This window comes from Boleophthalmus pectinirostris, unplaced genomic scaffold (assembly GCF_026225935.1).
Source record: "Boleophthalmus pectinirostris isolate CB_2022bp ecotype Guang Dong unplaced genomic scaffold, ASM2622593v1 HiC_scaffold_20, whole genome shotgun sequence".
Lineage (NCBI taxonomy): Eukaryota > Metazoa > Chordata > Actinopteri > Gobiiformes > Gobiidae > Boleophthalmus > Boleophthalmus pectinirostris.
This window is the reverse complement of record NW_026571153.1, coordinates 17,682,719-17,705,826: the sequence shown is the minus strand read 5'-3', so window position 1 is coordinate 17,705,826 and position 23,108 is coordinate 17,682,719. Positions and strand designations below refer to the sequence as shown.

The 23,108-nt window shown below is 36.6% G+C and overlaps 1 protein-coding gene across 5 annotated transcripts; it reads left to right on the top strand.

Annotated features, from left to right (window-relative positions):
- Window positions 1-1,215: 1,215 nt before the first annotated feature.
- Window positions 1,216-21,456, top strand: LOC110159315 (transcriptional-regulating factor 1-like). Of its 5 annotated transcripts, none has more exons than XM_055156527.1 (13): window positions 1,216-1,286; window positions 3,000-3,086; window positions 6,810-6,905; window positions 9,590-10,788; window positions 11,806-11,996; window positions 12,751-12,944; window positions 13,644-13,804; window positions 14,392-14,495; window positions 14,624-14,684; window positions 17,258-17,346; window positions 19,013-19,138; window positions 20,102-20,202; window positions 20,303-21,456. In XM_055156527.1, the coding sequence occupies exons 4-13, from the start codon at window positions 9,615-9,617 to the stop codon at window positions 20,703-20,705; spliced, it is 2,604 nt and encodes an 867-aa protein (XP_055012502.1). In that variant the 5' UTR covers window positions 1,216-1,286; window positions 3,000-3,086; window positions 6,810-6,905; window positions 9,590-9,614; the 3' UTR covers window positions 20,706-21,456. The 5 variants fall into 5 exon arrangements, with proteins under 5 accessions (XP_055012502.1, XP_055012503.1, XP_020779521.2 ...); XM_055156528.1 differs by having other exon boundaries at window positions 6,810-7,019; XM_020923862.2 differs by lacking the exon at window positions 6,810-6,905.
- Window positions 21,457-23,108: the final 1,652 nt, after the last annotated feature.

Genomic DNA, 23,108 nt, shown 5'->3' with positions numbered 1-23,108 from the left:
CAGAACACAGTACTCTGATTGGACCAAAACTTGAATACAAAATACATTTTAAAGCAGGTATTCAGTATTCTGTAAATACATTCTCAAAATATTCTTTCCAACATTTATGCAGTCTGAACATAAATCAAATGAACAGATGTGGGGGACTGACGCTGCCCTACTAAACCGAAAGTATTTTTTTGTCTTTTTTGTTTCCAGCGTCAGAATGACACAGCTCAGAGTCTTTTACACCACCAGACGATTCACAGCCACAACCACCTCTCTGCATATGTGAGAACAGCAAATACCAGCAAAGTGAACTATCAGCTACGAAACAGGCAAGAAACATTACTTTTCCCAGAAACTCTTAGTTTAGGGACCACATTTTAAACAATAATGTGTGTTATCTGTATTTACAAATACTATACGGGCCTCATCTCTAAGCTAGGGACTGCTTCAGGGCTGTCCCGTTTGCAAAGTGTTTTCTTTTAGCTGTGCTTGATGTTTTTACTGTACATTTTGTAATAAACTAAAAAGCAACAAAATATGAATGGATAATTAGTGGTAATAGGCATTCTAAGTAGTTCATTTTTTGTTAGTATTACAAAGTTACAACTGTTTTATTATATGTAGCTGTATTTAACTACTTAAGCCATGTTTTTAACCTCATAATGTTGTTACTATCTCCACTATTATCTTTATTTGTGAGAAATACTTCTACTTTTTACTCCTGAAGCACATTTTTAAACTGACACTTGAATATTTTTACTTAAGTAGATTTTTTCATGTGATGCTTTTACTTGAGTATTTCTTTGCTCTGGTATTTGTACTTTTACTTAAGTAACAAAATTGAGTATTTCTTCCACAACTCCTGTTCACGAAATACCTGTACATTCTCTTTGGTATAAAATTTAAACGTTTAAATAACTCACATAAGTTTAACAATGCACACAGATCGCTGCCACAAGGTATTTATGAGTATTGAAGACATTGAATATTACGTAACTTTTTCTGAGGACTGTTGTAGTGCAAAACAATATGGCATTTTTAATAAGGACAGTGCAGACGCTTTAATTGTTGGAGTTTTTATCTTATAATGGGGGGGTTTATGGACAAGGGGATGCTCTAGGGTATTCCATTTGCTTGTTTCTTATAAATTATTTAGATTTTCTTACTGATTTTGTTGGTTATATCAGTACTTACTACTTGTTAACCACAGTCCTTTTTTCACACGTATAGTTCAACACCAGCTGATGTCCTGTTTTTCCGCTGCTGGGCGATGGTCAGAGGCTCCTTACACGAACCAGGTACGAACTGAAATTGGAACACGGAAATTGAAATTCATTTATTTGACTGATATGGTTTTATATGTTTGAGTGTATTATTTTGGAACAGTTCTGATGTTATGACCTCATTTAACATCTGTAAACATACTACGAGCAACTACCGCTTCTTTTGTCTTTTCTCTGACATCTGCTTTATCAGATGTAGGGCTTCTCTGTTATCAAAGCATGACCTGAGTTAACATGTCATACAGTTTTATACGAGGTCGTCTGTGCATCTTTACAGACATCAAGGTGCACTGTGTAACTTTTTATGGTATTAAACCTTTCTATCTTCATGAAGTCCAAACTAGACCAAGCTACCGGTCAGATCTGTGGAGAGGCGACCCCGCTCACAGTCTGAATCCCTGTTTTTCTAAGTATTTTTGAGCTATAAAACCACCTGTAATTTAATACATGTAAACTAGAGCTGTTTAATGTCACACTGTGGAACATTCCAGGCAAAGGAACGACGTATCCGTAGAAACCCGCAGGTGATGGAACCCCAACCAAAAAGTTGCACATTAAAACTTAAGCTAAAGTATGATTTTTTTTCTTTTTTACCACCAGTTTTTGCAGCATCCGGAGTTTTTGTTTTTCACGTTTTCAAACTTTAAAAGGCTTTCTCCTTCAAAGTGGCTTCCCCCAAAGTAAACTCAAGCGCCTCAGCAAACACACTGAAAAATCCTTCATCCTTGGCTTGGTTTAGATAATGAGAAACAGCTTAAAGAATTGAGTGTTGTGGTGGTTTGATAGTACGTTTTATACTCTAGACTCTATTTCGGATTTTTGTATTTTCATTTTATTCATTTATTTATTTATTTTGGGGAAGAAAATTTCAGTTTACTTTCTTTTACAATGGAACGTACTCGCATCCATGCCAACGTCAGTGCAGTCGTACCAACAGAAACAAAGCAAAAAGCATACCAGTTACACGAACGCTTATTTTAACTTTCACCCCAAATTCCCCATCCCCCATCGCCCCCATCTTCCAACATAACAAGCTTTTTTTTGCCTTCTTCTGACATTTTACACCAAACTGTATGAACTATTTACACATGAATGAATAGAATTAAGACATACCAAGAATAATGCATTGTTAGAACTCTCTTATATTTCGTTTTCATACTCTTATACTCGAACACCCAGTTGGATTCACTTGGGTCAAGGCTGTCTCCAGCAAAAATAATTCTCGAAATGTTAACCAGAGAGAGAAAGTGAGAGCGAGAGATACTTCATTGATCCAGAGAGAAACTCACGTAATGTTATTTCGCTAAAGCCTTTTCATACAGGATTTGCCAACACTGTGAGATATGAAAACATTTTTATTTACAGTTTATTTATTTAATGAGACATGGAGAGTGCACAATATACATTAACCTTAACTGTACCTTTAGTCCTTGGGCAGGTGGATGTTTTAGTTCATAAATTCTTCTAATATAATATTTGCAGTTAAATGGATGAAGGCGATACGTTTGTATGTAGCTTAAAAGTTTATCTATCTTAAATGCATAATTTTTTTGGCTTCCGCTCTTTTAACTTTAAGTCTATTTTGAATTGACTTTACTACATTAAGTTTTGGTCTGTGTTTACAACATATATAAAATACACGTCACATTGTACATCTGAAATGTCATATCTCCATAACAGAATATTCAGTATTTGTTGATGAGTTTCTTTGTCTTCTTCTTCATACAGACAATGTCCTTTGAGCGCACGCCACTTTTTCTTGAGAGTCCGCCTGAAGAAACAACAGAGCAATATTTGGACGTCAGCAGTTAACTTGTAAGTAAAAAACATGCAAAAATCACATAAGCCTTTAATTTATTACACGGGTCAAACATTTCATGAGTGCGTCTTTCACTATTCAAAATTCGCTCCAGTTTTAGCGTGCAGCTTCATAGACCAGCCTGGATTTGTGTGCAAGGTTTTATTCTTCAAGAGTTTCATAGAAAGACTTATTTTTCTCAAAGCTTATTTCATCTTTTTTTTGCTTCTGAAAGTCAGTTGAAGTTAAGATAAGACATGTTCGTGCCTACAAAACAGCATTAAGTAACTCTCGTCGAAGTGCTCTAGATCGATCACAAAAGGGCCCTGATTTGCATACGCCGCAGCACTCTGAACCAAACTGTGGGAAACTGGTGAATTTTAAATGTGAATGAAAGTTTGTGAGCGGATGACAGAGCAGTGAGGAGGAGTGCGATGCGTTATCGCCATTTCTGAAAAACTACAAACAGAGGAGGGGGAAAGAGGACAGGTTTTGAGTTTTTAAAACTTACTTATTTTAGTGAGCTTCTCAGATCGATGTCATGAATAGGGTTTGGGAAGTAACAAAACACCGAAAATTTATCCAGCATGCTCACTGTAGTAGTATTTTCCAGTACAGTCTTTAATTTCGTAGTATTATTCAGACTTAATTTTCCTAAACTCTAAGGAATACATTCACACACACTTCAGCGTGCAGTCTTTAGTCAAACAAATAGAAAACACAGATCTTTTAGTGAGTACAGGTGCATTTTTCTTCTATAATCCATTATAAATTAACACATTACAAATTATGTTTTAATCAGGTGACATGTTAACTATAATATTACACTATAATATACAACTCAAACTGAAAGTATTCAGAGTACTGTGCAGTAGCCTTTGTAACAAAATACAAAACATGAGACTAAGGGACTAAGAATGGAAATTAGTTTTGGTTACAGTCCTGCATATTTACAAGTACATGCTTTTCTTTAGCATTATCTTGTCTTTTAAAATGCATTGTCCCTTTAATAAAAAAAAAAAATGCAAAATACATTTGAATGCAGGTATTCATAGTCTGTTACTTAATATAATTTCAGAATATTCTTCCAAACAGTGTATATGACATGGAGCATAAAAATACATGATATAACAATAGTGCAAGATCTGTTATATTCTATGCCACTATTCATTTATCAGACCTCAATAAATAAATAATTTGATCCAGTAACTCTTATACTGTACATTTTGTAAAGCACTTATACAAACGTGACTTCCAAAAATATTCAGCAAAAGACAACATTACAAGCAAAAAAAATTATGTATACTGTAGCAATGTCTAGTATGTTAATCCGGGGTGAATCGGGTCATATCTTATTACCATTTTCCACATCGCACTGTACACACAACCTCAACATTTACATCACAAAGCCTGCACCTACTGGACTGCTTATGTACATGAGTCGTTTAAACAAGATTAACAAATATTACGCATTTTAGCTAATTTAAGAGTTCCTGCTGTGGTTTACATATGACAATGACTAATGTTGTGCGTGTTGATCTCAATCGAAAACGTATTGACTGTGGAGTAAACTGGCTTTTATTTTAACTGGTGAGAGCAGGTGTTAAGTGTTCCTATTCTGTGTCATGTCAAGTCATGTTTGTAAATGACTTTATTTTAAATTAATCACGCAATATTCAGTGTAAATCCTAAAAAAAATACGTTATTTTTAGTTTCCCCTTTGACTCATTTTAATATCCATTCACAGTTACACTTTCGTTGGTGTTTATTTAATAATAACAGCTAATGGCATTAGCCCACACATTGCATTCAAGGTGGTGAAGTGTCTTTCCAAAGGACACAACGGTAAAAGGCACTAGAGTCGCTGCTGCCCCACCGCACCACCTGGTCTCCCGTCCCGATACTTTCCGAGATCAGACAAGATGATTAATGAAAAAAGAGACACATTATTTACACATATTTTGCTGTTTTTCTCAGGGGTGTCCAATCGTTTCTCATCAGGGGCCACAGATCGAAACACAGATGAGGCGAAGGGTCGATCGAGGGACATAGACTCGTGATCCAAACAGTAAATAATTAAAATAAGTGAATTACGGACAGGTTAGACTGAGCCATTAGAGCTTTATTCATGCTCAGATTTTCAAAAGAATACACTAAATATTCAACTATAACTTTCATCAAGGTCGATTTTAAATAACTTCTAAAACAGTAGAGACAGGAAGCTGCTGCAGTCCGTGTAACTAAGGATGCTCGTGAAAAAGTTCATTGAGAAAAAGACAAATATCAGGCACTCAGTTAGAGGGAAGGAAAGATCAAAAACACACTGATGCGCGTCTAAATAACTTGCAGTAAAACGTACTGGTTATGGTAAATTGGCCCATTCTTACCTGGAAGCTTGGGGGTCAAGAAGAAGTTGGGCTGCATTTGGTCTCTGGGCCATAATTTGGACATGCCTGTTTTATTTACTTTAAATAAACGCTCTCTGTTTAGTATTTATACTTCTATAAGCGCACCAAATCTGTTACTCCAAGGCAAAGCAAGTACACAAAGTAATTCAAAGTGCTTTACAGAATAAGGAAGACATTAAAATCACTATAGAGACAAATCAAAACATAAATAATCACCATAAAATTAACATTAAAAGAGAAGTTATATAAACACCTATACAGAACATAGAGAGTAGAGACCTGTCCAACTCCAACAAAGTGACATATTTAGTCACTATTGTACAATACTGTTTATAAATGCCATAAACATAAATAAGTGAGCTACAGCTTTGGCCTCAACTATCAGTACCAATTTAGTGTGACCAAGGTTGTATTTAACTGCAACAACTGAAATTACTATAATAGGAACTAGGTACTTATTTTAGTGTACTTTCAGAATGTCTCTGTTTGACATTTGCTGCGTGTGCGTGAGTGTGCCTGTGTCGTTTGTATGTAGCTCCTCTGGCTGGGGCAAAAGGGCCCGTTTTGGATTGTGGTGGAGTGGGTGGGATGGCGGTGTTTCCCTGAACCTCATCGCCGGTCGCACTCGTACTTCCTGTTTCACACTCTTTACTTCCTGGTAACCATCTAGCACTATGACTGTATTTATACCAGCTTGGACACATGTTTTATAGGTAGGGCTAGTTTTTGTTTTTAAACCAACAAGGACTGAAAATGTCAGTTCTCAGTTTGGGGTGAGTGAAGACGATGGATGTAATTTTGATTCTATAGGCAGATTTTTGGGTTCAAGACAAACTAAACAGACAAACCCAAACTCAGTGAACCAGCTTTTTGGACTCAGTAATGAAGACAAACTTTATTGATCCACCAGAGAAAGCACCTGGGCGTATAGCTGAAAAAATAAAACTAAAAAGCTAAAAAAAAAACAATAATGTGCAAGCTTATATTATCAATCTTTTCTAAAAGAGGTAGGGCAATGAAATACTCTGCAGTGAAAAGGTAACATCAGCTTATAGTGAAACATTCTTAAATATATTTTTGTTATGTATTTGATTTAATATTGAACTCCGTGTGGCTTTACATGTATCTACAAAACACATTTGGTCTTGAAACTCTAACATCTATCACAGAGTATAAATAAAACCTTAAGAAAGTTTATATAAAATCAGATAAGACGAGTAAAAACGGAAAGACACAAGACACTCAAACACACACACATACACACACGGCGCTGGGGTGTTGTAGATAAAGATAGCTGAAGATGGGAGATCCGTCAAATGTTTGTTTCCTCAGGATGTGGTTACCGCGACGACAAAGGCACACAGAGAGTGAGAGAGAGAGAGAAAGAGAGACACCTGCTTTGGGGCGAGCGACAGTGACGTTTGTGCGGTGCGTGTAATCAGCGGTTTACTCTGGCCATTTTATGCATCTCATAATGTTTTGCTATTCTTGTGGGCACATGGTTTACAGCAAACAATTGAGGTCTTCGCAACAGATGGACAGGTAAAAAATGAGTTTAAAATGCAACGGCAAAGCTTAAAATTTTACTGCAGCACAAATTCTCATATTAGAAATGATAAAGTTTATGAATTTTAATATCATGTCCACTCTAAACAACAAAATATCTTGTCTCGATTACGTATGAAACCTACTAACTTTGTACTTCAAACCTCTCAAAACTGAAATGCATGTGATTTTTGTATTAGTTTGGCTGTTGATAGTCCAGGTTAAAGGTCCTATATTGCGCAAAATTGACTCTTGTGAACTTTTGGCCACGTTAGAATGGCTTGAGTTGTGTTTTGTTTCATTCACACATGTTTGAGTAATCATTTATTATTAGTCTGTGTAAAATCTCCAAAGCTCAAAATGCTCTGCTCCACGTTGAAAGTCATGATTGGTAGTTTTAAAGTTAATTTACCTTTTACCTTTCAGTAGAGACTGGCAATTCCAGGGCTGAAATTATCCAAATGACGCTAGTGAAAGAGTTTAAAAACACAGTGGGGCACTTCCTGTATTACTACATGACATCACAAGGTGGGACAGAGACAGCTCTGTAAGTGTTGACGAGGAAACATCATTATAGCATAAATCAGAAAATAGTGTAATATGGTTCCTTTAATGCTTCTAGTTTAGGCACATTATCAAAACCGGCACTGACTTCTGCAATCATACATCATTATTCGTAGGAAATACATCACTCAAACAGTCCCTGTGCGCATGCTGATTGGCGCCTGAGATGTACCGATGTGTAGGTGACAAATCTCAAATGGGGAAATTATTAACTCAAAGACAGCGACGATTGTGAAGGCAGAATATACCCAGACACCACACTACGGAGAATACAAAACGCTACATCATGAGCAGCGAGATTTTATGAAAAGGAAATAACATGCTGAAACCTGGTAAAGACTAAAACCTCAAACTTATTCAATGTTTGACTTTTGATCTGATCTCTCCTCACTGTTTCTGTCTGACTCTCTGTCCTATTTACTCAACTTTGTGGTTTATAGAACACGCACAATGGCTGAGGGCTTAAGTGTGTTGCTATGGTGAATTAATTTAAGATAAACGTCAGTGCTAATTTACCCTCTTAGTATTTTAACTTGTATTATGCTCTATTATACAGCTTAGTACTATATATAACTTCACCTCCCGTAGACACATGTGCATTGTGTAATTCTGGTCGAAGTTACTCCACATGCTTATAGTGTGAGTTGCCAAGAATATTCCAGACTATGGCTTTAAACTTCTTTAGCTCCATGGATACAAACAGAAAGTACCATCAGGGCCTGATTTGTGGAAAGGCATTTTGAGTGTTTTTTGAGCAATAATCTCACCTACCATTCTATAAACGCTAGATAAAGTTACACAGTGGATCTTTATAGGGCTCATATTTTTCTCTCAAACCGAACTCTCTCTTCCACCTCGTGATGTCATGTGGTGATACAAGAAGTGCTCCTCTTTGTTTTTAAACTCCATACACCTTCACTAGAGTCGTTTTTCAGTAATATATGACCTTTGAGAATTACTTATGCGGATATATTTTTCTTATTTATAATCATAATTTGTAAGCACTTTTTCTGATATACAATTTATATTTAATGGCGCTCATTCCCACACTAACACAACTACAGTCACACACTTTACTATATTTTCAATTGCAGAGGTACAAAAAAGATTCACATAATGTTTTTAGAGTCCAGGACAGTATGGAAGATAATTCGTTAAATCAGATTTTTTCACTTTGAATTTTTAAAATCTTTTTAACTTTTCTTATTTTAGTTGCTGAAATTTTAAGTAGGCTTTTTCAATATTTTGCAACTTCAGAATACAAATTTCACCTTTTAAACATTCAGCACAAATATTTTCCTCAGACAGTCAAAATTCACAATGAAAAATTTCACAACAAAGATCCAAGATGCCAAGGCAAAAGCAATCGATCATGTGAGTGAGGAAGACAGAGGCTGTTTCCTATTCGCCGTTCTCAAGTGTGGGCACGTTTTACCCTTAAAAATAAATAATATAGAAATACAAAATAATAGAAATAAAAGAGATGAGGTTGGGATGAGGCTCATTTTGAACAATCCAATTTCCTGTTTGTTACTAAGTTCGATCGATAACTTCTGCCTTGGCATCTTGAATCTTTCCTGCGAATTTTCTTCACTGCGAATTTTACACTCTGAATTTTGAATGTTGAATTTAAGGGCTTGAAAATATTTGTGCTGAATATTTAAAAGGTGTCATTTTTATATTTAATTTTAAACACTGAAAATGTACACTTAAAAGTTCAGCAGCTAAAATTCAGAATAAAACAAATTCAAACATGTTTTTTCAGAGTTAAAAGTGAGAAATTCAATTGCATTTAAAATTCTAAATGTGATGAAACAAATAATCTTCCATAGGACACCATTTTGATTTTGTGACTACTTTTAGGTTTGTAGTTTTTGAAAGGTATGATGTGATAGCAGTGTTGCCAACTACTAATCATCAGTTGCCAAAAAAAAAAAAAAAAAAAAAAAAAAAAAACCTTTGTAACAACTTTTCATATGTTTTTGTCTCTTCTCATCCCACAGGTCTCGGTAACCTCTGGCTGCAGTAATGGATGACTGTTCACCAACCCACGCTTTCCCCAACCTCCATCTACCCCAACCTTTTCACATCGTCCTACCCGACCACCACAGCTCCGAGCCTGGATACTCCTCCGCTCAGCCCCCCTTACCTTTACCGAGCCAGGACGACCAGACCATCCCCTGTTTCCCAACTTTTGACGACGACCAGAGAGAAGTCTGTAATGAAGCCGAGCGGAGCCTTCTCAGTGCGCACAGCCTGGACGATGATTTTAACATGGGCGGCCATTTTGAAGAAGAAGAGAGACATTCGTGGTACGTCCCAAAAGAAACTTGGGATGGAAATACTGAAAGCTCCACAGATGATTATTATGCTAAAGCAAACTGCCACAGAGGCCACAGAGGAACAACAAGCTATAGTAGTTGTTCCCAATTGACTTATAACAGGAAAGCTAATTCTGGCTATGTCGCTAAACAGACGAACGCTACATATTTCAGAGACAGTGAACATAACTCGGGTCATATTGGGTTAGATTACTCCAGGACCAATTCAGTCACTAGTGATTTGGATAGAGAGGATTTCGGAGGAGGCCTTCACGAAGAACGGTTACAATCCTCAATAGCGGATACAGGTTCTTGGCTAATTGGAGAAAATTCATGGAGAGGGGAGTCGTGTTCTTCCAGTTTTACCCCTCAAAAGACTCTTGGACTAAATAGCAGGACGTACCCGCAAAAACTAGACTCATTTTCTGACGCTTTCATGTCCCAAGCGAAAAGAAGACTTCCGGTGATCACGACTGCAGATGCTCACAACTGGGACAGCTTAGTTAGACCGAGATTAAGCTGCTCCTTGGACTCCGATTCCTCGTCTCCCTCCCTCCCGTCCTTCCCTTCGCCGCCGTCGTCCAATCTCCTCAGCCCGCCGCCCACGCCCTTGACCCCCGCGTCCCACTCGCCCTCCAAAGTGGACTCCCCTAGTGGTGGAGGGTTGGCGGTGCACGCAGGAGCACAGGGAGGTGAAGGGGCAGTTGGGGCGCTTCAGTTTTTTCCTGTTCGACCTCAGTCTCTACTTGGTCCAAACTCAGCTGGGGTGGTCTGGAGGTTCCCGCTGTTGTCTCATTGCTTTACACAGTTAGCGGGAGAGACTAGCAGCTCCGAGGGCACCGCTAGAGCCTCCATCGCCAGCAATTTAAACTACAATACAGGTAATACTTATACCGGGATTAGTACAAACTTGCAGTGGTGGAAGAAGTACTCAATTCTGTTGCTTAAAAAAAAGTACAGATACTGGAGCAAAAAATACTCAAAGAATCAAAAGTAAAAGTATCTCTAACAGAGTCTGAGATCTATAATTAATCTTCAAATGTAGTGATTTTGATACAGATTTGTGCACAATTTTGTTGAACAGATTCACAAATGAACTTATTGAACTGTTTTTACTTGTGTATTTTTGTTGCTCAAACCAGGAACATGTTAGTGAAATAGAAAGTACACATACCTGCTCTCAAATGTAGCAAAGTAAAAGTAAAAAGTATACTCTTAAGCTTCTATAGATACCTGAAATTTTTATTTAAGTACAGTACTTTGCTACTTGTACTTCATTACATTCCACTACTGCAGTCTTTTAATGCTCAAAATTGTTAAATTAAATACAAATTTATATCAATCATTTTATTCACAACCAACTTAAAGGTGCAGTGCGTAACATTTGTGGTGGAACATGTGCCATCTGCTTGTCTCCATGGAGTTATTGCTTTGCAGAGAATGTTCCATAGTGTGGGTTTTAGGCCACACTGTGAGATAGTGGAACCGCCAGACTAAGTTTCAGGTCAGATCTGTGGAGAGGCGACCGCACTCACACTAAGAATGTATGTTTTTAAAGCGATGAAAACACTTGTAGTAAAATCCTGGATACATATGTTTAATACAGAACATTCTAGTTAAAGCAAGAACATTGAAACAAGCAGATGACGTGCCCTCTACTAGAAAAGTTACGCAGTGTCCCATTGATATTTTTTAACATATTTTTTCCCATACTTATATTGTTGATGTAATATATTTCATAATATTGATGACATTGTTTATAATTGTTTTATTGTTTTGTCATATTCATTTTGCAAATAGATTGTCTTTATTCTCTCTCATGTTTTTTGTGGTTTGACATGTACATTCGTCTGTTCATCTGCTATATTTGAAATGTTCTTCTTTTTTTTTTTGTTTAGGTCCACATAACGTCCAGTCACTGGTGTCTTCCTCTCCTCTTGTACCCGTTCTTCACCCTCCCAGAAGCCTGTGTTCCTCCGTCCATCCCTTCTTTCATTCAGCCTCTCTCTCTTCTCTCACATCTAACCATCAAAATGAGGACAGCACAAAACAGAAACCCTCCACTCTTCTCGGGACATCACATGATCAAGTAAAGTCATTTTTTTAATCTACAAGCAAATCTAAATCAATAAACTCAAACATTTCTGCAAATCATCTCCTTTTCTAATTGATGGCCTACTCTCTGTGTATTTCTATGGCAAAACGTTAGATACCATCATGACACAATTGGCAACAAGTACCAAAAAAGTTTTTAGAGTGTCTGACAACTCAAGAAAAAACACTTTTTCAGAAGCATTTTATCAATACAAGAGTTCATGGTCCTGTTAATTGTTTGATTTTCACCAAAAATGTAAGAGTGATTAACTGAACTGCTTATGACTGTAATTTTATTTGTGAGAAACTTGTTTAACAGCACAACTCATCTCACCTATTGTAGTACTAACCAAATCAGATCTTTCTGGTCAGATTGTGTTAAAATAAAGATCAGTTTAAGTCACAGTAGTGTTTCAGTCATCTACACACCCCCAGGAAATGCAAAGTATCAATATGATATGTTAGAATAAACATGTAAAAATATCTCCAAACTCCCACGTCCCAGGCATTTTACTTCTACTCGTGGTTCTCAACTTCCTGACTTTTCACCATATGTAGTTTTAAATGTGTAATTACTATGGCAACAGCAGTCCTGATCGCTTCCTTCTGTAGTTAATGTCTATTTCGGTCTAAGTGTGTCACAGATGTTACATGATGTGGAGTTGTATTTGATAATATCTCTTGTACCACACACATATAAAACCAATGCAGGTGGCACAATAAAATACTGTTATCTTTTGTTGTCGCAGGATCCAGGATGCCCCGTCTACACCGGAACCACATTTCCCAGCATGCTTCAGTGTGAAAGCAGACAGCGACGGGCCCACTTTACTCCTCAACCTCTGCTCAACCCGTTACGAAGAGGAACAGGGCTTTACTCATCCCTCCGTCATAAAGACCAAGACTGTGGAGAGGAGCAGCAACCTGGTCCTGGGGTTTTACCGTGAGACGATATGAAAATATTTATCTTATTTTTATCTTTAAAGTTTTTATGTCCACAAAGCACAGTAACAAAAAATGCATTCAAAATATAAAAAAAAACTAAACAAAACTAATGATAACCTTCATAACCAAAAGTGTCCAATCCAATTTCATAAACAGTTTCCAAAGTGCTACACAAATACAGAGAGCAACAACAATGATAATATAATAATAAAATAAGTGAGCAGATTTAATCATACTAATCTTAAAACAATAAAAACTGTGAAATCAAATAAGAGGAAAACCATTCAGAAGTGTAAAGACGGACACAAGATTTATTAGCTGATACATTTGAATCTATACAATGATTCATTTGCTATTTAAGATTTAAAATGTAGAATATTTTTTTGAATTTGTAGATGATTTATGCTGAATAAAACTACTAAAATTTTGCTTTTTAAACAGTTATTTTTAGATTATTTTACTGAAACCTTTGTCACATCTGTCTATTGGACTGAAAAACATATAAATATTGATTAAGCATAATTTATTTAAGGACGTCTTACCATGTAAAAGCTATAACATACTGATATAATATTATGAGTTGGTTAGTTAGCAATGGTGCAAATTTTTCATCACCCTAAAGTCCATCACCATGCTTTTACAAATACAGTTCAGTTCCTTCTATTTTAAAATTATTACATATTTTGTTTTTTTGTAGATGCATAAACGTGGGTCCAGATTTTCAGGCAGATATTCCTCCATGTTTGTTTGCCAATGGGGTGGAGGACAGGTCACGTGATGAGGACAAATCACCACCGGAACATCTGCTTTGGAAACCGTGGAATGAACTCACATATAACGCCTCAGTACAAGAACAAGGTAAAAAAAAAAACATAAATAAATACATAAAACTACACAAAATAAATGCATGCAAACTAGTATTTGTATATATAATGATAATACATAAGTAGTATATGAGTATACTTCAATGAAATACTTGCTGGGTGCTTTTGTAGAATATTTTAATATGTATATCTCAGTTTCACATTCCATTGCCGCAGATACTGTAAATGTAGAGTTCTGTACTACTCATTTACATTTACTTAAGTAACATTTTAAAGAAATTTTACTTTTCTAGCAGCATACTTTTACTCCTACTTGAATAATGTTCTTATTAAAGTAACAGTACCATTACTTTAGTAGTTTTGTTTACTTTTCCCTCTTGGAGTAAGTCTAAAAGTAACGAAAGTTTTATGTTGGCAATATAAAATGATTTTAACATTTCTGCTTCTTGCACCGCTCATTCAGATATAATGTAGTTTTTCTAAATTTTCTGTCCATCCTTTGAAAATACCGGAGTTTCAGTTGTCTCTTACTCTTTATTTTGTGACTCTCTTATTATTATTCTTGAAGTAACATTACTACAGAGTAAAATTTTTACCCTCCTCTGTGTTTTTGTCTCCTAGTGGAGAAGCTGCTGCAGATGAGTAGTTCCAGTTGTGTACCAGGAGGGGGCACCAACACAGAGCTTGCGCTGCACTGCCTACATCGTTGCCATGGAGACATCATGGTATGCACAAATACACAGAGCATTTGAACTTGTTCTGCTTTCACTTAATTAACCTAAACCAGATCAATATATTTTTAAATAATCTTGTAATTTCCTGTAAAGTTTCAGTAAACGTTTGTTTTGTTTAGGTCACTCTAGAGATGCTGCTTTTTACTCAGCCCAGGCCAGCAGGAGACTACCACTATCCTGGTAACCTTTCACCTATATCTCTGAGTTTGCTCCAACAGAAGAGTCCCATGAATCATCCATAAATTGCATTAAAAAAACAACTTTTAACATAGCTTGCTTTTTGCACATTGAGAGTATCTGTGTACCTACCCATTTTTCTAAGAATGGTTTTCAACTTTCACTTCCTCACTACAAAGTCATATCTCTACGTTTTGTTTTATTATCACGAAGTAGTTTACCCTGTTTTTTTTGTGACTGCATTCACCAAAGGGTACAATATTAATCAGTCCAATCTTTGTACAATAGCTAAACCTGATAAATCAAATCCTGGAAAACTCAAAAAGAGCATTTGATGTTAAAATGTACAATAAAAAAAAAGAATAATTTGCAATACAGGCAATCAAAGGCATGGTTCAAGTGGAGGGCTGATAAGAATAAGAGAGATAAGTCCACTATGTTAGCAGTAAACCCAAACTTTAGTCTACCCATACAAACAAACATACAAACATTTTCTTCATTCCACATAAGTTGTTTTGCTAATGTGCTCTTTACTGTAGTTCAAAAATAGTCTTACTCTACAGAAATAAGTGCAAGTGGCTATTTCCTTCACTACTAGCAAACAGTATTTCTCCACTTACAAATATGATTATGCAAAGGTGCAAGCAAAACATGAATAGTTACAAGAGAGGCCTTTGTGGAGAGCTACTTACAGAGTGTCCCCTCTAAATACTGTGTGAGGACAGACTGCCCATTGTTCACTTTGGTCCCTAAGTGCAACTAGAAATTTAAGAATGAAAGAACATTTGTAGTACACATTAGTAGCCTGGTTGTGTAAGTTGTAATTTCTCTCATGTGTTGATCAGGCATAAAGCAAATGATACTGTTTTATTGTCCTATGAATTAGATTTTGAAATATCTGTGCTTTACCCAAGTCAGTTTTAAAGTGGATATTTTTTACTTTTACTTCACTACATTTGAGAGCAGGTATCTGTACTTACTACTCTGAGAAATATTTTTATGATAGTGATAGAGCTGCTGAAAAGACTGAGAGGTTTATTTTTAGCACCTTCACGATTTGAGCAAACAAGCAAACAAAAATGCTCAAATAAAAACAGACAGAAAAAAACAATTGCAGTTGTTTCTGTTGAACAAAATTCAGCACAAACCTTGATCAAAATCACTACATTTGAAGATTTAAATAGGTACTTTAATAATTTTACTTAAGTAGATTCTTTCATGTGATACTTTTACTTAAAAAATCCTATACTTCTTCCACCAGTGTTTGTAAGTGGCCATCAGAATTGGTCCAGTGAAGGAGCAGTGACGAAATGGCAATAGGGGAATCACAGAGACATGACAGACTGGCGAGTCCTGCTGTGTTTGTGTAAGGGGTCAGGTCGTGTCACACAGGCCAAACAGTGACCTCAACATTAGTATATCGATTGATTACACAGACATTTTGCTTGATGTCACTCCCCATTCTTCACCCCTATTTCACAATGTTTACTCTCCTGTCAAATTAAAGATAGACTAAACTAATTTAGACAATTAATTATTTGTAGTTAAAGGTCCTATATTATGCAAATCTGACTCGTGCGAGCTTTAAGCCATGTTGTAATGTTGTTGCCTCATCAATAACAAGCCTGGAGTTGTGTTTTGTTTCATTCACACATGTTTGAGTAATCCTTTAATATTAGGCTATGTTTATATGATGATGGTCTGAACAGAAGATGCAAAAGTGGCGTTGCGTCTTCACTTTCCATTCCATGTTTAGACGAGTGGCTTCAGGAGTAAATTTGCGTGCATACGGTGATGCCAAAGTGTGTGGAATTAGATTGGGTATGCGTGCCAGGCGGCTAGGTGGTGGCACTAGGTGGTGATGTATGTGACGTAAATGCGTACGCGACGTGAGCAGATCTGACTAGAGTTTTGCGTCTTGGGCAATGTAGATGGAAACACTACGGCGGAGCATATTCAACATTTCCACTCCGGAGGGTGGTTTCAGATTTTTGCGTTTTTAAGCTCCAAAAACGCCGTCACCGACTAAAGGAAAGGCATTTTTACTCGCAAGCGTTCTTGTGTAAATAGGCCCTTAGTCTGTCTACATCTCCAAAGCTCAGAATGTGCTGTTCTACATTGTGATGTCATGAAGAGGTAGTTTTCCAGGTCGGAATTTATCCATAGAATTCTAGTGAAGCTGTACAGAGTTGAAAAACACAGTGGAGCACTTCCTGTTATTACCACATGACATCACAAGGTTTCAGTTTGAGAGCCTAAATATGCACGATTTGTGTGTTAAACATGAGTGAATGAAACAAAATACAACTCCAGGTGTGTTTGTGATGAGGAAACAACGTTACAAATCAGAAAATAGCATAATATGGACTTTTTATGTCTCATTTTGTGTTACTGAAGTTTTCAATGCAGATTTGAGATGAGTTTTAGACAGCTCCTCCTTTATTTTTGGTCCCTGTGCGTCCCCAGTATTGACTCTGCTTGTGATGGAAAACCAGTGGTCTGTGTAATGGGTCTATTATCAGAGACAGGGGCAGAAGTTAACATTGTGTTTGTCCTGTTTGTTTGACTTGTCTCAGGAGCTGATGTTTGGACAGAGAAAGAAAAGAGGCTCTTCACTGCAGCTCTAGAGACATACGGAAAAGACTTCTCTCTCATCCACACTCAGGTAAAAGCCCCATTCTTCTCATCAGTTTGCCAGGTGTTAAATGGCAGTAAAAAGGAAATGAAACATGGTAATAATTAAGTAAATTATGTAAGACTGATTAAAATTGGTATATGGGTTTGTTGTGGTAACTTTAATACTTCTAATTGGTGGAAAGTTTCATTTTTTTTCATAGAAGTTTATTTAATAACATTTTCCAAGTGTCAGCATTGATAGGATAATCTATTTGTATAAAAACGTAAAGCTGAGTAAAGCACACAAATAAATAGAAATAAATAAATAAGTACATGAGTCAAACATAAACAAAATCGAAAACTAACCTCTTCAATATATACCAGACTTGAAAAGAAATAATAAGTGTGAAAACATAATTCTGGAACTGAGGGAAAATTGACTGTGGAAAGTATTTTTAATGGTAAACGGTTACATTTTTCTATCGCGCATTTCCACCTTCAAGGCACTCAAAGCGCTTTACAACAAGGAACCACTCACCCATTCACACATACATTCACAGTAGCGTACGCAGACACTGGGAGCAAGGTGGGTTAAGTGTCATGCCCAAGGACACAACGGCAGCATTCATTTGTGGGAGCTGGAGTCACACTAGTCAACTTGTGAGTCAGTGGCTCTGACCACCACCAATCAATTTTAAAGCCAAAATATGTAGCTTTTTTAGCCAAAAAAAGTAAACTAAAATTAAAGTCTGTTTTTTTTTTTCATTATGGATTTTTTTTTTTTATTGCATTAAAACTCATAAAAACATGCATCCTTACTCTGGTTGGGCTTGGATCAGGGTTCTCCAACCTTTTTACTCGGGTGAGCTCCAAATTCCAAAGAGCTATTCATTTTAGCGATCACAGGGAAAAAAAATTATACATAAGAGCCATGAAAAGACTTAGATGGGGTACAGTTATTAAACCATTATTTATTTATGAATGATAGATTTACAATAATAATAATAATAACAGGCATTTAATTCATCAAATTTTAGTTATTCAGGATGATAAGTGTAATTCAAAAATCCCTTGGTGAGCTTCTTGGTCGGGGGTGGAGAGCTACTGATAGCTCCCGAACTACAGGTTGGAGACCCTTGGCTTGGATCTTACTTGGCCTGCTGGAGGGTCTATGCCTGCTTGTTTTCATGGAAATCTTGTTCCTTTGGCTATAATACAGCATTATATATGTGAGTGAACTTCAACCAATCATGTTTAAAACCATTTGCAGTGATTATGTTTCTAATAATAAATCGATGTAATCATGTATAAAAAGGGGAGTCAACAGGGGTCTATTGTCCCCAGCCTCAGGCCCAGAATTGGAACCTTTGCTTTCATTATTAGAGGGTGGCCCATGTGAACCTTCTTGACCCAGGGCTTGCAAATGTCTGACAAAGGGCCTGCATATAACTGTAAATGTATTCAGTCTTTCAAACTTTATTTATAGCACTCCTTTCCAACACTTAAGGCGACCAAAGTGCTGTACATTAATCAACACAATATAAAAACATGCAAAAACATTAAATAATAAAATAAAACAAAGGAAGCATACCTTTCTGCCAATAATGTCAAAATTCCCAAGACTCTCCCAATGAGAAGTAGTTTTATATTAGCTTAAAGGGATAATATTGTTCTTTATTTTTCCAATTTCTACAATATTTTCTTGTGTATTGCAGGTAAAGACCAAAACAGTTAACCAGTGTGTTGAATTTTACTACCTGTGGAAAAGACTGGGGGACAAACAAAAAAAATTCAACATGGAAGAAGAAGGCACAGCACAAGATATTGAGCAACCCAAAAAGGTACACTTCAAGAGCCCATATTACACCGTTTCTGATGTTATAATGTTGTTTCCTCATCACAGACATAACTGGAGTTGTGTTTTGTTTCATTCACACATGTTTAACACACAAACCCTGCATATCTAGGGTTCATATCGAGTTTCTCAAACAGACAAACACTTCGTTCCACCTTGTGATGTCATTTGATAATATAGGATGTGCTCCACTGTGTTTTTAAACTCCATACACCTTCACTAGAATCATTTGAGTAATTTCAGAATTGACAAACAGTACTGTATAAAAGGTAAAAGGTAGCTGTAAACATCAAAACTACCACTTCATGACATCACAAGGTGGAATAGAGCATTTTGAACTTTGGAGATGTAGACAAACTAATAATAAAGGATTACTCAAACATGTGTGAATGAAAAAACACAACTCCAGGTATGTTTTTGAGGAGGTAACAACATTATAACATGGCTTAAAATAGCCGTTCTTGCTGTTTAGTCAGTGGCTGTTTTTTAAATGTGAAGCATCTTGTCTTGCCTTGGTCTAATCTGGGCATGGTCAGGCGTCCTGGTTATCACTCACTGCCCAAGTCGTGTTCCAGGTCCCATGTCCTCCACAGGCATGTGTCCTCTGTTTGGTGAACATGTGGCTCATTTACCAAGGATATAGAAGTGTATCCCTCGCTGCCTTATTACCCATAATGCACCAAGATCAATTGTGAAAAACAAAACAAAAAAAAACAAGAGGGGCATTTTCTTTTGAATAACAGGTATAATAATTATAAAGTCAAGCAAGCATTCAAAAAAGAAACAAAATAAATAAATAAATGTAACTTAGGAAGCAAGGCAAGGAAAGGTACCTTGCATTTTAGAAACAGCTTGTGATTTTTGACAGCTTTTATGATTGAGAGAATTACACGCTCATCTAGTTTGGAATGTAGTCTCTTAATAGTTTACAATTGGTCCTTGTTTTTAGGCACCGCCCACCAGGCAGCCAATCGCACGACAGATTCGGCTGGAGGAGATGGTCCCTGTGCCTTTCTCGGCTGGATCCTTCCCCTGTAAACTCTGTGGCAAGTGAGTATTTAAGGGAGCAGCTATTTGGCTTGGGGCGGAGTTTTAGAATTTAAACCATGTGTAAGGCTTAAATTTGTTTCCCATGTTTTTTTTTTACCAGGATGTTTTACAAAATCAAGTCTCGCAATGCACATATGAAGATCCACAGGCAACCTCAAGAAGATTGGACCGACCGAAAACTTCAGCAGCAGATGTTAAATCGAGCTTTGAGTCGTGGTTTAATAGTGCAACCGCAAACTTTTAGTGAAAATAACACCACTAACGGCAACAGCATCAACTTGTTAGACACCAGTGTACAAGATCACATGAATCTACTGGCTTTTAATAGTAGTGGGTCCCATGTACTCCCCAATGTAAATACTTCACCAGAGCCAACCAGTGTTTTGCAGTTTCAGTCCATTTGGGGTCCATTTGGTCAAAACTCAGATCCTTCTTCATTTTTCTGTAGCACAGAAGTGAAAACAGAGCCAGAGGAAGACACAGCAGCCGCTAAATGGAAGTAGTGTTCAAAATAATAAACAAAATCCAAATACAGTATTGAAAATATAGATTAGATGTCTAGATGTCTTGTTTTACACTTTGTCATTTTTGTTTTCAGATTTTTATGTTTCTGTCCTAACAGCTATTCCTTTCTGAAAATATGTCAACCCACAATTCTTATTTAGACTTTATCTCATTCTTCAATCTTATAATTTCCAAATATTTAAAATTTGTATGCATTTTGTGAGTTTTTGAAAAGTTTTCTGGGACCATACTGAATAATAATAATTTTATAAAGGTATGGTTTCTAGCAGAGAGTTTCCATGTAGATAATGAATCCAGCCACAAGGGGTCAGCAAAGGACCAAATCACAGTATTATACCTTTGCTTTTGATCATACATCTATAATTAGCTAACAACTGTTACTCAAAACAATGACCCTTTTCAAACCAAGTATTTCTTTTATGCCGGTGTCCTTCTTTTTGAAGTTGTATTTACGCACATTTTACTGCACTGACTTGCTGTGTAGTTCTCAGGGTAGTGAGTGTTTGTCATTATCTTCAGTGGTTTTACAATACTACTGATAACAATGTTTGTATGTGTGTCTCTGATCTTTTCTTACATGTAGGTAACATTTCTACATTTTGTTCACTGACTTTCACAGTGAACTGCAAATATGTAAGTAATAATAAGGTATATTTTTGTCGCACCCAGTGTATTGTGTGTTTAACTGTCATCTAAAATAAATCCTCTTCTTGGCAAGATTCCAACATATTTTCAACAGTCTGTCTCTGAATTAGACCACTTTTAAGGTGTATTGTGTAACTTTTCTGGTGGAGGTTCTATCACCCACTTGTCTTGATCTTATATCTCTGGAGCCTGGAATGTTCCAGAGTATGACATTAAATAGCTCTACCTAATATTTACTCAGTTATAGGCAGTTTTATAGCTTATAAATGCCTAGAAAAACTGGCATTCTGACAATGAGCAGGGTTTGCCATTCCACAGATCTGACTTGTAACTTATTCAGGTTTGGTCTCCATGAAGGTAGAAAGTAATGTAATCTTCATGGACAAAAGCATTTGATGGCCCCTCCATCAGAAAAGTTACACAATGCGCCTTTAAACACAAGTTCAGTTTGTAAAAAAAAAAGAAAGAAAAAACTATTCTCCAAACAAAATGAAAGCACTTTGCAAACTTGATTTAGAAAACATAGGCTATTGTGCAAATGTGTAACATTTGTGAGGCATAATAAAAGAAGAAATTACTTTGGAATTAGAGAAGTAACCTAGAGGAAATAGGGTTAAAATGAGAGTGAATACACAGGCTCTAGAGTCTATTCATGTCTGTATTTGCCAGCTGACTGCACACAAACACTAATACTCCATACTGGTAGTGGTAGCCATCTTGGATCCCCTCCTAAAACTTTCAGCATTAAGAGAACAATGAGTGTTGGCATTTCAGAGAAAGAGTTAGTATGCTCTGATTGGCTAATATATTAGGTACACCTCTTTGACTGCTATAGATACAAGAGACCAGACAATTGTTGACAGTTTTCAGAGAATCGTTTGGTATATGATGATGAAATGTGCCAGAGGCTTTATTTATTATTTTGCGATTAAAGATCCTATATTACACAAAATTGACTCTGAGCTTATTATAATGTTGTTACCTGATCAAAAACTAACCTGGAATTGTGTTTTGTTTCATTCACACGTTTTAGACTAATAATTGCATATAATTGCATTATTAGTCTGTCTACATCTCCAAAGCTCAAAATGCTCTGTTCCATCTTGTGATGTCATGTAGCGGTAATTTTCAAGTTAAAAGATATCTTTTATCTTTAGTTCAGTAAAGATTTTGCAGTTCTAGCTCTGAAATCATCCAAATGATTCTAGTGAGGGTGTATGGAGTTTAAAAACACAGTGGAGCACTTCCTGTATTACCACATGACACCACAGAGTATTTTCAGTTTGAGAGAAGAACTCAGTCAAAATATGTAGGGTTTGTGTGTTAAACATGTGTCAATTAATCAAAACACAAAACTACAGGTATGTTTTTATATGTTTATTTATTATAACATGGATCATAAAATAGCGTAATATGGGCCCTTTAATTGAAATGCAAGCGTGTACCAACAAGTCCAACAAAGTTAATGTTGTACAAATTCCTGCACCCAAATTTATTGTTTCCATAGCCACAAATAGCTATGATGTAACAATCTGGCACAGCGTGACTGGCCCACTTGGCACAGCTCTCCTTCAAGCCTTTTTCAGGAGGAAACAAAATTAAAGCCACAAGTGGCATTGAATGGCCCTTGCCCAGCGCACGTTGCCGACACAAATGTCGTGCCCCACATTAAACCTAAACTTAACCGTAAACCCCAAGCACAAGTCTAACCCCTGGGCCCAATCCCAACGTCAGGC